General features: G+C 42.6%; 1 protein-coding gene across 2 annotated transcripts; it reads left to right on the forward strand.

Annotated features, from left to right (window-relative positions):
* Window positions 1–438: 438 nt before the first annotated feature.
* Window positions 439–13,977, forward strand: ptpn11a (protein tyrosine phosphatase non-receptor type 11a). Of its 2 annotated transcripts, none has more exons than XM_041959964.1 (16): window positions 439–672; window positions 1,710–1,832; window positions 5,183–5,377; window positions 6,666–6,858; window positions 8,502–8,621; window positions 8,725–8,838; window positions 8,964–9,060; window positions 9,157–9,254; window positions 9,450–9,608; window positions 10,293–10,424; window positions 11,107–11,261; window positions 11,349–11,416; window positions 11,874–12,025; window positions 12,110–12,228; window positions 12,378–12,483; window positions 13,489–13,977. In XM_041959964.1, the coding sequence occupies exons 1-15, from the start codon at window positions 659–661 to the stop codon at window positions 12,445–12,447; spliced, it is 1,809 nt and encodes a 602-aa protein (XP_041815898.1). In that variant the 5' UTR covers window positions 439–658; the 3' UTR covers window positions 12,448–12,483; window positions 13,489–13,977. The 2 variants fall into 2 exon arrangements, with proteins under 2 accessions (XP_041815898.1, XP_041815899.1); XM_041959965.1 differs by having other exon boundaries at window positions 9,157–9,236.
* Window positions 13,978–16,349: the final 2,372 nt, after the last annotated feature.

A 16,349-nucleotide genomic window follows, 5' to 3' on the forward strand; every position in this document is an offset into this window, starting at 1 on the left:
GCCGTGGTCGAGAAGGTTACACCCTAAAAGACTCTGATTAAAGACATTATGTCATGCGCTGAATGATCGAGACAGAAATAAAAGGTCAGTTAATCAGGAGCTGCTTTCTTTCTTAGTTGTGTGATTCATTCTGCTGCAGTGAACTCCGGAATGTTTCGTTTGACGCGTGCGGCAGACCCTTCACGGAGCTTCGGCGAACTCTCAGAAGCCCCTCCGTGCCGCTTCCCGCTCGTGCCACTGTAATCATAAAATAAGTTGTTAGTGAGCATGCGCGAAGTGAAAGTGATAGGACTCTTTAATTTATGTCACACTGTTTGCCGGACGGGCCGAGCACCGCGGTTGTATTTAAAGGAGGTGAGCGGCAGCGATGAACGGCCGCCCATGGTGAAAAAATTCGCGCACCCTCTATTTTGTCGCATGTTTGGTGACGTCCAATAGTCGACTTGCTCTGAAGTCTCCGGGGCCGAGGCCTACAGACTTTTTTTGTAACGCACGCTCTTAAAATCTAGTCTCGATGCCCAGATTTCGGTGCCCGTTTTGACCGGGTGTGAACAGATGAAGCACTTTATTCTGTGATTGAAGCAGAAACGGTCGGAAACGTTAGCCAGCTAATTGTAGCTACTGCTAACTGCCAGCGAGGAAGTGAGGAACGAAAAAAATGACATCTCGGAGGTAAGGGGGGCTGTCTGGAAAACAATGTCTGCTGATTATGTTAGCTGAGCTAGCTAACTTTAACCAAACTCAGCTGTTTGGATGTTGGTATGTCCGTAAACAAGCTCTGAGTGTGACGACGTTTCTGAAAAAAACTGCTGGCTGTGGAATAGCTAGCTAAGGACCGCTTCATTTAGCATACACCGGCAACTTAACGTTAGAGCCCAGTCAGAAGATGTTTAGGTTAGTAAACACCGTTAACACTGCAACACTGCTATCAAACTCACAGGCTACATAGCGGTGTAGCTGTTATATATACAGAGCAGAAAGCAGTTACAGTAGTAGAAATACTATATGGTCTAACACAATGACAGTATTAGGAAAGTAAAGCAACAACATAATTAAAGAGAGTAGGAAACGTTATTATAATAAGTTAGCTAAAGACCGCAAAACTTCCTCAGGACCACGAAGACGTAGAAAGAGGACAGACTATTCACACAGAGGCACCATGCTATGTAAGGACAGTTATGAACAACGACGGAGGAAACACTGGTTGAGGCTCTTGGACGATGATGACCTGGATCCTGTCTGAGTGAAGCACAGACAAGAACCAAGACAGAACCAGACAGTCAGACAGGAAGAAAGCAAGAAGGGAAAAGTCCCAAAATAGCTAATGGTCCAGCTCAAAGGAGCCTCAGTACCTCAAAAGACAGACAGACAGAAAGAGAAAGGAGGGAGAGGCAGTCAGCACGCGTAATATGTTTTATGTTCAGGTTTATCTGTGTTTTATGTGGCTGCAAAAACAGATTTTCCACTTGAACAATAAAGTTGAAGATTATATTTTGATGCAACTGCAGTTTCTGCATTGCGGGATTGTTAAGAAGAGTATTGTGCAGGCGATGCAAACTGCTTTTCGCGGAAATTTATCAGAATGTTTGAAGATGCAAAAACTCAAGTAAAAAAGTAAATACAGAGTGAGTTACAGTGAGAAGGGAGAGACTTTGGGCACAGCCTTGCTGTCCACACTGAGGCTGATCATTGTTTCGCTCCTCTTCCAGGTGGTTTCACCCCAACATCACAGGTGTGGAGGCCGAAAACCTCCTGCTGACTCGAGGAGTGGATGGGAGCTTTTTAGCCAGGCCCAGTAAGAGTAATCCAGGAGACTTTACCCTCTCAGTACGGTAAGTGCATATCCAGCGTGATACTGTGTCAACAATGTCAAGTCTCCTGATAAACTCTCAGGTGCTCTCTACTTCTGTATGTGCGAGTGAAAGTAAAAATGAAAGAACCACCACCTGATCACTGACTTTTCTGAGAGTGTTGGCTCCATGTTTTTCTGGCTTCCCTTATTTTTATATATATATATATATTTGCCTCTGCATGCGTGAAAGGCTTAGAGGCTCTTATTTCATGATATTGTTACCAGCACCAGTTTTGACGTTGACGTTTGATATACATATTTTTTCAAATTTAAGTTTTCTGTTTTGGATAGTATAGCCATCAATGAATAAAGATGATAAAATGTAGGGCTTTAAAGGTGTGATCCGTCACCCAAACGTCAACAAAAGGGAAACACCACTAACAGAAAATCACATCAGAATATTAGCGCCTGCAGTCAGTCACTAAAGTACTGACTACCCTGTTAAAACAGGCACTAGGTCTAGACTAAAAGTAAATGTTCTCTCATGCTGTTAAATGTTTGCTGACATCAATCAGGCTTGTAACCATTGCAGTGAAAATGGCTGATGTGTTGTTATGATAAGCTGAAGACCAGGCAAATCAGATGTTCCATCCATAACTCAGTTATTACTATTCAAACGTCCAGCAGCAGTGATTGTGAGCCAGCAACCAGATGAAAAGCATCAGTGGAGAACGATGGGAAACGTTCTTCTTTGATACAAGAACATTATAAACTTCATTTTAACTGAATATGAAATTAAACATCCTTTGGTTTTAGAGCAGTCTGTTGAGGAGCTTACTTGCTCTAATGATCAATATGTTTCTAAGATGGATGAAATTATTGTGCGGTTTGAAAGGGGTCACCCAACTGGTAGTGACGACTCCATGGATAGTTGTCACCTGACTCTGCACTTCCCCTTCACCTCTGCAGAGTATTTTAATCTATTTTGGATCATTGTTTTGGTTTGTGTTCACAGAGTGAAAAAGCGCTGATAAACCCTCGATTTACACCGCCTGAGCAGCACTAACTCACATAGCAACTAGCTGGTGAACATCTGACAGCTGAAGAGCTAGATGTATAACTCAGGAGCTAAAACCAGAGTAAATATTGGCGTTAATCAGGCGGACACAAACATGACTCTAAATGAATGATGATGTTCTGAGTCCGCTGGATGTGTGAACAGGCCGCCGTTTGCTAACACATCTGATGTTGAAATGATGTGCCTGTGTTGTGTTTTCAGCTTGTTCTTCTGTTTGCAAGAGGCCTGAAAAATCAATGAATGCAGCTTTAAATGTGCTGTAATATTCACAGTATTAATTGACGCTGGAATAATAACAACAAAGGCTCCAGCACTGAACGCTGCTCTATCTTATGCATAAACTATGTTGATTGATGGTGGGAAACCGACATTATCCACAGAAGGAAGACCAACCTTTTACTAATAAAAAACAGTTTGTGGTTTTATCTCAGAGCCTGTCGAGTCATAAATTTTTAAGATGAAGTATCATTAACTCCGTTTAGCTGATGTAGCCAATGTTATTCTTGTAACAGTCTCATATTTTAGCTGGACAGTCTCTCATCTCACACCATATTTACTTCCTATGGAAACAAAACAAGTCATGCTCCTCTTGTGGAAGCGGAGACATTTCCACAGGGAGACTGGTCCCCGCTGGTTCAAACCAGCACGTCTGTCTCTTTTTGTGCACATTCTGCCAGACTTAACCGTAAGTCATTCAAAGTTACATGCTACTGAGCTTCAGATCTGCCACAAGTTCTCCTTTTCTATTTTCCGATTTAATGGCGGACATTGACAATGACTCAACACAGTTTTATGTCGTCTATCTGGTTCGTGTCACAGAAACTTGGTGTTTTCCGTTAAGACTTGCCAACATTGAATCTGAGTGGCATTGCTCTGCCTTTTGAATGTTTTCAGATTTTTCTTTTTTGTCTCACACCTCTTGCAAATAAAAGACGTGGTGCCCATGTTGTTAGCAGTGCATGTGGCTCAGTGTTGAACTATTTATCCGTTGCTCATATTAATCATAAGACAGAACCAATGATGATGCAGTCAGGGCTGCAGCTAGGAGTTATATTCATTATTGATGAAGCTTCTGATTCTTTCTGTGATTGATTAATCTATAATATGTCTCATAATGTCTGTAATGTGCTTGTTTTGTCCAACCAACAGAACCCAAAGAAATTCGGTTTAGTCTCATAAGACAAAGATAAGCATCAAATCCTCACATTTGAGACAGGAAGTAGGTGATGTTTGCCATTTTTTTGTGAAAAATGGTAATTGATTATTGGTGGAGTTGCACATAACCTCCACCAAATGATCAATTCATCTCTAGAATTATAAAGTATGTTGGACCAGCCCACTGAGACATTTTAGTCATTTTATGTCGACTATGGACTCGTTAAACTCTGATGAGTTAAACAAATCTTCCACATTTAACTTAATACACAGGATTTTTTAAAATTTTATTTTATTTTAGTTTTTCTGCCTCTGTGCCGGTCACAGTCGTGGTTAAAGACATTATGTTTTCAGGTTGTCCGTCGGTCCCATTCTCATTAATGTGATAACTGAGGAATGCCTGAAGGGAATTTTTTTCAAATTTGGCACAAACTTTCACTTGGATTCAACAATGAACTGATTGGAATTTGGTGGTCAAAGGTCAAAGGTCTCTGGCACCTCACAAACCATGATTTTGGCCAAAATTAAAGAAGTCCTATGCTAATTTTGACAAAAGTTCACACAAATGTCTCACAGGATGAAATGATGGAGGGATGACATTTTAGATCAAAAAGGTCAAAGGTCAGCTTCACTGAGACATCATAATGTTCTGCAGAGACACTGTTCTGTCCATTATTCAGCAGCATCACTCAGGAACAGAAGGCAGATTGTGAAAATATTTCACACTTGGTCAGATGCTGAATTGGTGACACTGATCTTGGGCGTCCACCTTCAAAGTGTGCTGATTGTAAAGATCTTGTGTGCCGCTGGCCTGAAGATGTGTGTGAAGCATCCACGTTTTGTAGTTTTAGCTTCTCTGCAGCCGCGTCCATATTTGAAGCATTGTAGTCTCCACGAGCTGATTGGTTCTGCTGATATTAATCTTCAGGTGATTGTTGTTAAACCATGTGATGAAGCTCAGTCAGAAGATCAGTCCTCTGGACTCCTGTGGAAAAAAGTCTCTAAGTGAAGACGGCGTGTTTCTCACTGGAAATTATTCAGTGGAATCGTACATTTCAATGTGGTGACAATTCTAGCTATTAATTAACTGGATTCCAGTTGGAGTCTGTGGTTGCCCCCGGTGGCAGCACCTCTCTAAACGATTTTTTTTTCTGCAGGCGAAATGGAGCCGTCACCCATATTAAGATCCAGAACACAGGAGACTACTATGACCTTTATGGTGGGGAGAAGTTTGCCACTCTGGCGGAGCTGGTGCAGTATTACATGGAGCATCATGGGCAGCTGAAAGAGAAAAACGGAGATGTTATTGAGCTCAAGTATCCACTCAACTGTGCGGACCCCACCTCAGAGAGGTGAGTGATGACATTGGATGTTTATATTTATATTTCTGTTCTTGAATTTCCATTTTTAAGCACTTTAATATATCGTGGATTGAATTTTGTTGGTCTGTAATAAGGAGAGAATCAGCCAAATTGATTAACAGGGATTTAAAATACTTCTGAATTTTGTTAAAGGTTAAAAACTCATCCTGAAGTTACCCAATTTAGCCTAATGTGCTGCATATCATTGTCTAGACTTAATGTGAAAATGTGCTTTTTCTTGCTCAGAAAGAGGAACTGACTGTGTTATCATAGAGCCAAAGTATGTTCCCATAATGTTTATTCACATTTCCTTTTGTCCAGATAAAATATGTACAAATTTAACTGCCAGCCACTCAGTTTTCTAAGAAAAATATGTACCAGCAAAAATATATACTTCCACATTTTATGACCTTGTGAAACCAGGATTTAACCAACATGAGAAGAAGCTCTTTAAAGCCCAGATAAATGTGGAGGGGTGCAGCAGGAAGGCTGTACGACATAATAAAAACCCCCAAAGCCATCCAATCAGCTCGATAAGTGACGGCATGAGAAAAACGGCTACTCTGCAGGTCAAACACCAGGCTGAAGTCAGTCTGATTAAACACATGTCTTACCCAGTAGAGTCAGTGCTAAGCAGCATCCTGAGGGAGACCCTGGAATCAGTCGAGTATTAAACCTGCTCAGGTTTCTTCCATATGTTTTGTTTGGTTGCTTAACTGAGCCGGTAAACCACACAGATTCACCACCTCTGATCTTTTTCATTGAAGGATAATATTGTATTTCATAAAACACAGCATGGCATTTTACTAATGGCTCAGGTATCAGGGCAGGTTAAAATTATTCGCTCCTCGTACATTTTATAATCTGCAGATTATTTTGTTTATCAGTTGTTTGGTCTTTAATATATTGCAGTGTTGAAAAACTCACAGATCCCGTCATCAGTGTCAGCAGCGAGGAGGCTGATGCAACTCACAGCAAAACATTCTTCTAGCTCCGTTTTGCCATTACAACCAGAGTTATTCTCTGAGGTATTCATGTGAAGAATTGAAGTCAGATTTTATATTTCCTGTGACAAAACTATAACATACACACAGTCTTAACTGCTTTGCTTTGGGGTAAATGTAATGTCTTTAACCAGGCTTGTAAACTATGAATATCCTGTGCTGACTTCATGCAAGCAAAGAGTGATGCTGTTAAAGTAGTGAGTTTATCCTGGCCGCCATTGGAAGCAGGCGTTTCGTGATGAAACGCGTTTGACCGCTGCGGATGTTTTTGCCAGGTGGTTCCACGGACACTTGTCGGGCAGGGAGGCTGAGAAGCTGCTGACGGAGAAAGGCAAGAACGGCAGCTTCCTGGTGAGAGAGAGCCAGAGCCACCCGGGGGATTTCGTCCTGTCCGTCCGTACAGGAGACGACAAGACGGACAGCAGCGACAGCAAACCCAAAGTGACTCACGTCATGATCCGCTGCCAGGTGAACACACTCCTCGTTACCTCCCACTTTCCTGCCTTCACACATCCGCTGTTACATCAGAAGATGTACTGCTGAATGTGTGTGTGTGCTACTGTGATGTGTGTAGCTGCCAGTACTGCTCAGAGAAATTGAGACATTAATATACTGAGCGATGCAGATGTTAAGATAAGGATCCAGATGTTCTTGGGTTTAGGAGGAAATGCTCTTTCTTTAGTTTGCGACAGGACAGCCACTGATTTTTTTTTTTTACGTTTTTATATATTGAATTTTTAGTGGACAAATTCAGTGTCTTATGATTGGATAAAGGAGATTAATACGTGGACTCAGGAACACTTCAGAAAACTGTTGCCAGGAAACACAGTTTGATTTGAAATGATTGATTCTGTTTTTAATAACTTTTTAAACACAGTTTAAACTGTTTTGGAATCAGGGTTGTAAGTAATCAGATTACAGTTGGCTCTCAGCACTAATGTGATAAACAGAAAGAAAACATAACACATACTGAAGAGGAAGAGTCGTGTCAAACAAAAATAAAGCAGGTCACAGGTGTATCGTCGTCTCTCACAGCTGAAAATGTTCCGTGATGAGGAGAGTCAGGCCTCAACTGCAGCAGGTTGAGCGTTGTTCAGTCTTTGTCGTGCACATGAGATGAATCATGTCCAGTCGGTTATTTAACCGGAGCGAATGCATACAGACATCAGGTGTATTGCAGGATTTTAAGGTCGTTTTCTTGGTGAACATGCATGTGACACAGACTTCAGTCAGGCAGGTGTTGCTATGACAGCAGGAGGATGAGAGGAGAGATCATTGCGCATAGTGATGCGTGCTGGTATTCAGAATGATTCCTGATCTGGAGCCTCTAATAACCTCTAAGACCTGCAAGCTTTGGTTCTTGTTCTTCTTCGTGTTTCCACTGTGTTTTGTCACTGATAGTTTAGTGCAGTTGTGGGACAGACGGCAAAGGAATGAGTGCGGCTGCTATTGATTTTTTTTTATTTTTTTATTGATTCATGTTTATACCTAATGACTTTTAAACGTCTGAAAGTATCATTAATTTAATGCAAGGGCCCCACCCGCAGTAGGAGGTGGACAGACTGGCTCCAGACCAGCTCCCACCCTGCTGACTGACTCTGCAGAGCCAGCTGTGTGTTTCTGCAGACAGGTGGCTGCCCTGAAGGCGGAGTTAACAGCTGGCACTCCTGCTTTCTCTCTCTGTTCTGAGCTGCTTGGTTCTCTCCTCAATCAGAAGACAAGAGGAAACCCTGAAAATTCAGGTGGAGAACAGACGGTGTGATGCATCGTTCAATCGTTCCTCGGCTTTTTTTATTTTCAACAGCAAATAAAACACAGTGAAGTGGTGTTTGGAAACAGCTGTGCACTCTCAGTGCAGTCTGTGCTCCCCCGCCTTCAGCCCTCAAACACACACACATGCACACACACACACACACACACACACACAGAGCTATAAGTGTACGTGGATTCACTGTAACCAGGTTGCTGCAGTGCATGTAAAGGTGTCGTCTGGTTTCCTGTGTACCTGAGTTCTCTGAGTCGCCTGGTTTCTTATGCATTTAAACGTTTTGATCGTCTCATGATGTTGAGACTGGTCTGTTGCACTCATGTGGCCGTGGCTTCTTCTTTAGCATGACCTGAAGTACGACGTGGGTGGAGGGGAGAAGTTTGACTCCCTCACCGACTTGGTGGAGCACTACAAAAAGAACCCCATGGTGGAGACTCTGGGCACTGTGCTTCAGCTCAAACAGGTACTGCCTATGTTTGTTTTGTTCATGCATGTTATGTTGCCGTAAGCTCAGGCAGCTTTTCCTGACTGTAATGTCTGTCCTGCCTCCTGCTCCCCCCCTCCAGCCCCTGAACACTACTCGTATTAACGCTGCAGAGATTGAAAGTCGAGTTCGGGAGCTGAGCAAACTAGCGGAGGCAACAGACAAGGTCAAACAGGGCTTCTGGGAAGAATTTGAGGTGAGCAGTTCTGTTGTGTCGTGCTGCAGCTCGCCTGTCCCAGTGTGTTTTATGAATTTAACGCGAACATTAAAACATGAAATCGCATGTTGAATTTGACTCTTCTCCCTTTTTTTTCCATGCAGACCTTGCAGCAACAAGAGTGCAAGCTGCTCTACAGTCGCAAAGAGGGCCAGAGAGCAGAGAACAAGAACAAGAACAGATACAAGAACATTTTGCCCTGTGAGAAACCCCGACTGTTCTTTCAGCAGAGCAGCCTTTCAGCTGAACACCTTTTAAAACGGCAGCTAACTGTCATGTTGTTGTTTCTGTTTCCAGTCGACCACACTCGTGTGGTGCTGAATGACAGGGACCCAAATGAGCCAGGCTCTGACTACATCAACGCCAATATCATCATGGTAGTATCTGCTGTCATGGTAAACTCACTTCATCCTCAGGGACACTCACACACTCACACATCATTTGTTTTGTGCTTGATAATACGTTGATGTATAAGATGTAGTTTTGTGTTGGTTGTGCAGTCGGCCTACATGTGTTTTCAGTCTGTTTGTGCTGCTGTGACATTTGACTCGTTTTGAGTGTTCAGCCGACTCTCACGTCTGTGTGTGCAGCCGGAGCTGGACTCAAAGTGTAACAGCACCAAGCTGAAGAAGAGCTACATCGCCACTCAGGGCTGTCTGCAGAACACCATCAGTGACTTCTGGAGGATGGTGTTTCAGGAGAACTCGCGAGTCATCGTCATGACCACCAAAGAGGTGGAGAGAGGAAAGGTAAGCAAATCAGAGCACGCACTGAGCTGTGACTTAATGCCGGTCCACCAGTTTGTAGCTTTGTGGTGTGCTGTTCTTATTCCTGATGTTAGCTAGCTAGCTTGCATCAATTTATTTCCAGTGCAGCAGCTGTTAATTAATGGCATCAGTCACACAGAATCTAATCAAAACTGGAGTCCCATTGTAGGGGCTGCGAATAATCATTATTTTCATCAACAATTAATCTGGTGATTGTTTTCCCAATTAAGTGATTTGTCCAGGTGTCAAGGTGATGTCTTTGAATGACCAACAGTCCAAAAGCCAAAGATACTCAGTTTAAAATCACAGAAGACAAAGAAAAGCAGCAAATAATGGGTTTTTTTTTTTTGCTTAAAGCCCATGAAAACTCGCCTTTAAATCATAAGTATTTGCTTATAATATAAAATAGTCATGGCTTAATGAGCAGAAATCTCACTTATTTTATTTAGTTTAGTATTCAAAAACTCTGTTCTCTCCAGATGTGGCAACAAAAGTAAACAAACTCACCACAGCCATCCCATGTTAATGACAATGCTGCTGAACTCTGATTGGTGCACAGAAGTACATGACATCACTTATGTCCAGCTGAGCCCTGCCTGCTTCAGCCTGTGAGTTGACTTGTGTCTCGTGTTGATCGATGTGTTGAATGTTTTTGTGTCTCAACAGAGCAAGTGTGTGAAGTACTGGCCGGACATGTCGGCTCTGAAGGAATACGGTGCGATGCGCGTTCGCAATGTCAGAGAGACGGCTGCACACGACTACATCTTAAGAGAACTCAAGCTGTCTAAAGTCGGACAGGTAAGTTGTGTTTGTTTGACATACGGATAAACCAAGTGGAAGCTCAGAGGGGTCGCTGTCATTTATACATATTAAAGAAAGTTTATTTTATCATTTCAGACAGATGCTGTAACGCATATCTGCTCTACCTGTAAAAATAAAAGTGTACATTTAAATTGACATGTCATAAACAGATGCATGTCCAAGCATTAAATACGTCTGCCAGTGTTCTATATTTTTCTTATTTTTTAACAAATTCCCAGAAAAGACCAAAACCAACAGTGTGTATCCTACTAACAAATACTGTGTGAGTGTCCAAAGCCTGATGTATAATCCCTCTGTGCCATAGAGCCGTATTAAAAACACATCAGTGAGTCACACTGTTGCACTGGGTGACATGTTCCTTCACTACCATGAACACACACACACTTGCTGGCCCAAATGCTCACCAGAGCACCAAATGTGGATTAATCCAGGACTAAAAATAGTGTAAAATTTGCTGAAAAGTACAGAAATTATGTAGCCTTTTTTAAAAATGTTAGTAAATATTCAAGACCTGTCTTTAAAGATTTCCGTCTTCAGCTGGAAGCAGTGGGTTTGGAGCTGAGAGCCACGGAGTGCCGACAGTATTCATGTCATGAAACTGTACTGAAGCTCTCTGGTAGTGGACCGCACGTTGAAGGTTGTTCTTGCGTGTTTCCAGGGTAACACAGAACGTACAGTCTGGCAGTACCACTTCAGGGCCTGGCCGGACCACGGAGTCCCCACTGACCCCGGCGGTGTACTCGACTTCTTAGAGGAGGTCAACCTGAAACAGGAGAGCATACTGGACGCTGGACCTATAGCGGTACACTGCAGGTAAACACAAGTCAAACACTGACATAAATGAGCCATAAAGCATCAGAGAGCCTGGAGGACTCAAAGACTTCCTCCTCTGTTCTTCAGTGCAGGGATCGGGCGGACAGGAACGTTTATAGTGATCGACATCCTGATAGATGTGATCAGAGAAAAAGGTGAGTCTGCATGGCCTCACCTACACCTGTCATTTCCAGGGTCTTTTCTTCGGATAAGACAACACACCTCGGACATAAAAACAGATGTAATGAATGTAAAATAAGATGGAGAATAAAACGCTGTTGATTTGTCGATAAGGGTGAAAATAAAAATAAAGACAATGCATAAAACCACACAATATAATATTAAGATATAGGCTTCAGACCCGCATCAGGAACCAATAGCTAATTAGTTAAAGGCTAAAGTGAAGAGATAATTATTACTAATTAATGTCAGTTTTAGTGACTTTTCCCTTAATTTCTCAATCCTGAAAGCTGTCTGATCTGACACATAGAGTGACTAAGTGTAAAAGACACACACACACACACACATACATCTGAATATCTCGTATCCACCGACTTCAAGGCTCATGTTGGATGTTTTGGTGTAAAAAAAAAAACTGTTTCCACGCTGCAGGGGTGGACTGCGACATCGACGTGCCAAAGACCATCCAGATGGTTCGCTCTCAGCGCTCTGGGATGGTGCAGACTGAGGCGCAGTACAGATTCATCTACATGGCCGTACAGCACTACATAGAAACGTTGCAGAGACGCATCGAGGAGGAGCAGGTGCGCCCCAGAAAACGCCTCCCGTTTTCAGCTCCGCTTCTTCCTGCTCCCGTCTCTAACCTCGCTCTGTTTTCCCCTCTGCAGAAAAGTAAGATTAAAGGGCGTGAGTACACCAACATTAAGTACTCTCTGTCTGACCTGACTGGGGGAGAGCAGAGCCCTTTGCCTCCTTGCACTCCTATTCCTACTCCCACCTGCACAGAGTGAGTGATGCTGTTCGGAAAAGGCCGCCGCAGGAGGCGGCTTGTTTACGTTTGAATCACTTTGTGCATCCTCGTTAAAGCAGCGCTGTCGGGAGTTTCTCCTCACCTTGTGTGTGTGTGTGTGTGTGTGTGTGTGTGTGTGTTGGCAGGATGAGGGAGGACAGCTCCAGAGTGTATGAGAACGTGGGCCTGATGCAGCAGCAGAAGAGCTACAGATGAGATTCACCTTTGACCCCAGTGCTCTACCAGTTCCAGGTAAAATAAATAACATGCTGCTCATATAGAAAACAATACTACTCTGTAAATTCTCAAGTGAAAATTAGCATTGATGCCGTGGCATTGATGGAGGTTGAATTACCTGCGCTATAGTAACTCGCATGGTAAATGCAGCATTATGTACTTTTCCTCAGAGCTAATTCCATCAGTAACTCAGCAGCACTCAACACCCCGAGTGCCTGTTTTTGAAGCTACATTAATCAATATTTTCATATGAGCAATGGATCAAATAATGAGGTGTGAAAGGGGCTTCTTGTAGTAATTAATTCACAGAGAATAATCACCCGACTCTGTAGTAACCCTCAGCTCTACAGAGCATTTCCACATCTTTCTGATCATTGTTTTCAGCGAATTAGGTCTAAAAAGCCACCGTGTGCTACCTGCACAACAGCAAGCTGCAGACAGACACTGTGAGAGAGTCGCTGGTGAACATGGTGGAACATTTAGCAGCTGAAGAGACAGATATTTCCCTCAGCAGCTGGAGGAGACAAAAGAGCTAAAAGTGAAACGGTCACATGACTCCATGTTAATGCTAACATTGCGCTGTGAATGTAAATAAACCGTGCAATAACACGTGATGGAACACTTACCATAACAGACTCATGAGTTTTCAGCTTGAACACTGAACACTTCCTGTAAATGTTTCACATTAAAAGCCCACCAGGAAAGAAGAAAGCAATTAAAGTGAATTAATGTCAAACACTGTATTCCTGTTAAAAAGTGAACCTCAAAGTCTGGCATGACTTGAATGTGCAGAGAAAATGTTCAGTTAAGACAACATGTAAACCTGGAGGAGGCGTTGAGTTTGCATTCACAGCAGCAGCCAATTAAAACAGCCCATTAAAAAATAAGAAGATGATACATTTTACAAATATATGATAAAATGCACTCAGAAACCACTGAAGCTTTGTCTCTGATCTAAACCTCTCTGCAGGGGAGATAAAGTTCATATCACATTTCCATTTTTCTTTCCGTCTCCTTCAGGTTCTCGATACCTGACAGTTTTCTCGCCAGCCACACCTTGACGCCTGAGACTTGACCGTAATGACATGGAACAACGGAAAAACACAAAAAACACAAAACCGCGAGGGAGACCAGACGCCAGGGTCCTCCTGCTCTCGCTCATCTTACTCGAACATTTGCCCTCTAGTTGAATTCTAAACCACTGTGATCATCAGAAGAGCCTTTGAGAAGCCTAACATGCTAAACCCCCCCCCTACTAAACCACGGTTTGGGTTTAGCCTTTGTAAATCTCACCCCAACAAGGGCTGCACACAGCGAGCACTCTCCTCAGAGGGAAACACCTAGCTAACCTTTGCTCATCTCTCTTTTTTCTATGTATTATTTTTTAATTAACCAAAGGACGAGTTTGTAGATTGTTTGTAGAAGTGAGGAGTTTTCTGAAAAAGGCTTGTGCCAAAACCACGAATGAGTTTATCCACATTTCTCAGCTAATTAAAAGTCTCTATTCGGCCTGTTGAGCCTTTAGTGGGAGACAAGACCTTATTTGTGGACTAAAGTGGGGCAAAATTTCCAGTGCTTATTGTCTAGTTTTCACTGTGTTATATAGAGTAATGTGTCTGAATGAAGAACTATTGGCATTGTAGTTTAATACCATATTTACTGTTGATTTGTAATCCACTAAACATGAATTCCTTTTTTTTTTTTGCCTGGAAGAAAGCGTTAAATTCAGGCTGTTCAGCGTGCGAATTAACGTCTTTGTTGGGTTTAATATGCTTTTGTTGGGATTTAGTGTCTGTCAGTCAACCATTCCTGAGCTCAAGCCGAGTGCCCTTATTGCTGCGCTTTTATTTAGCAGCGAAGCCGCTACAGTCAAGCCTTGATTCGCTGGGTGGATTCATGAATAATCTGATCTCGGGTTTAGAGAGGAGTTTCTGGGGGGGGGGGGGGCCTTCATGCCTGCACTTGTGTGTCAGTCAGTGTGACGACATTAAGATTTCAGGGGAGTCTGTTGTGTATCTCAGCTGCAGGCATCGCCACAGACGCACGGCTGCCAAAAAACTTTGTTTTTTAAGTTTTTTTTTTTTTTTAGTGCATATTACTTTTGTTTTTTTTTCTTTTTGTTTTTTAAGACAAATGCCTTTTGTGTACCATTGCCTATTTTGAGCACCACATGTACTTAATTTTAAGAGTCACTGTTTGAAGAAGCAATCACACATCTCTCAGCTTTGGCACTATAGATAGTCGGTCATTGTTGTGGTTATAGATCGTCGGCCCTGTGATAGTCAGCTGGATTCAGTAGTTTATACACACACACACACACAGGTGTATACAGTTTTCTATAGGATAGTATTGTCTTTCTGTTAAACAGTTTAAAGGAGTAGCTCGATATTTTGGGAAATCTTCACATTCACTTTCTAGCAGAGTTGATGAGCAGACTGATGCCATTCTCACGTCTGTAAGCTCGATGTTTTTACATTGATATGCTGAGAAAATGCCTTTCAGTGAGACGACCAGTACCTCTCATGTCTATGCTTAATAGCTTAGCGCAACGACTAGAGATGGAGTAGGTGGAGCTAGCCTGGCTCTGTGCAAAGGTATCAAAGTCAACTACCAGCAGCCCCAAAGCTCACTTATTAACACATCTTGTCTGTTTAATCTGTATTAAAACTAAAAACTAAAAATTAGTCAATGTCAAGTTGTGGTCCAAAGCCAGGCTAGCTGTTTCCCTTAGCTAAGCTAAGCTAATCACCTGTTAGCTCATGTTTATATTCAGTATACAGACATGAGAGTGGAATCAACCTTTTCCTGTAACTCTGCAAGAAAGCAAATAAGTGCATTTGTCAGAATGTCATGCTGTTCCTTCATTTTCATTTTCACAATCAGCTGCAGTTTTTAGGGAAGTCGGCTGTTTTGAATTTCTACTCGCAACTCTCATCTCAAACGTGTGGCCTGAAGTATTTTTTTCTTTTGTCAAGCCTTCCGAGCTTCTGCACATTTGCTTAGCATCACCGCGCCTTGAGAAACTGCAGTCTTGCGATGAAGTCACTGTAACAGTGCTGACGCAGAGTCTCAGTGGATAAAAGGACAAAGCGGCTCTCCCCTTTGCCTCGAGGGACAGTTCTCAGCAACCACTGATCCAGGATTCAGCAGCTTCTTTCTGTAACAATTAAAAATCATGAAATCAGTGTTTTTCAGGGGGCTGCTTCCTCCCACCGGTGGACTCTTAACACCCGGCTGCTGCTTCACAGCAAGTGTTCTTTGAAACGGTTCTCCTCCTCCCGGGTGAACGCCATCCACTGACTGAGTTAGAGATCTTCTGTAGTGTGGTGTACTGTATGCAGTTTTATCGTCTAACGGATGAGTTTGTGCTTGTCTTATGTTTCGTGGAGTGCTTGCTTGTGGTGTTTTGTGTCCTTTGATGTGTGTGTGTGTGTGTGTGTGCAGGGATGTGTGTGTGTCGGGGTGTGTGTGTGCGTGTGTGTGGCTGCCTATCAGCCGTATGTTCTTGGACACTTTTCTTGTTTTTGTTGTTTTTCTTCCCAGATGATAAAACTGCTTTCCATTTATCATGTAAGCAATTTAGATGCATAGACGTGCCTTCTATGCATATGCCTATGTGTACGTGATAGCTATTAAAAAAAAACAGTGCTCTTTAGTTCCACCGCCATTCAAGAACCTGTAACACTTAAATGTGAATTATTTCATCCTGAACAAAAGAGGAAAAACGGTGATCGCAATGCAAACAAACTATATTTTTTAACATGTATATTGTACATGAGCACCTGGTAGAGGAGAATGTACTTACTAAAACATATCTACTTGCCAATAAGATATACTGTATGTATATTCCTACAGCTTTCTCTCTGTGACACAGGGAGGGA

The sequence above is a fragment of the Chelmon rostratus genome, chromosome 19 (genome assembly GCF_017976325.1).
Source record: "Chelmon rostratus isolate fCheRos1 chromosome 19, fCheRos1.pri, whole genome shotgun sequence".
In the NCBI taxonomy this organism is placed as follows: Eukaryota; Metazoa; Chordata; class Actinopteri; order Chaetodontiformes; family Chaetodontidae; genus Chelmon; species Chelmon rostratus.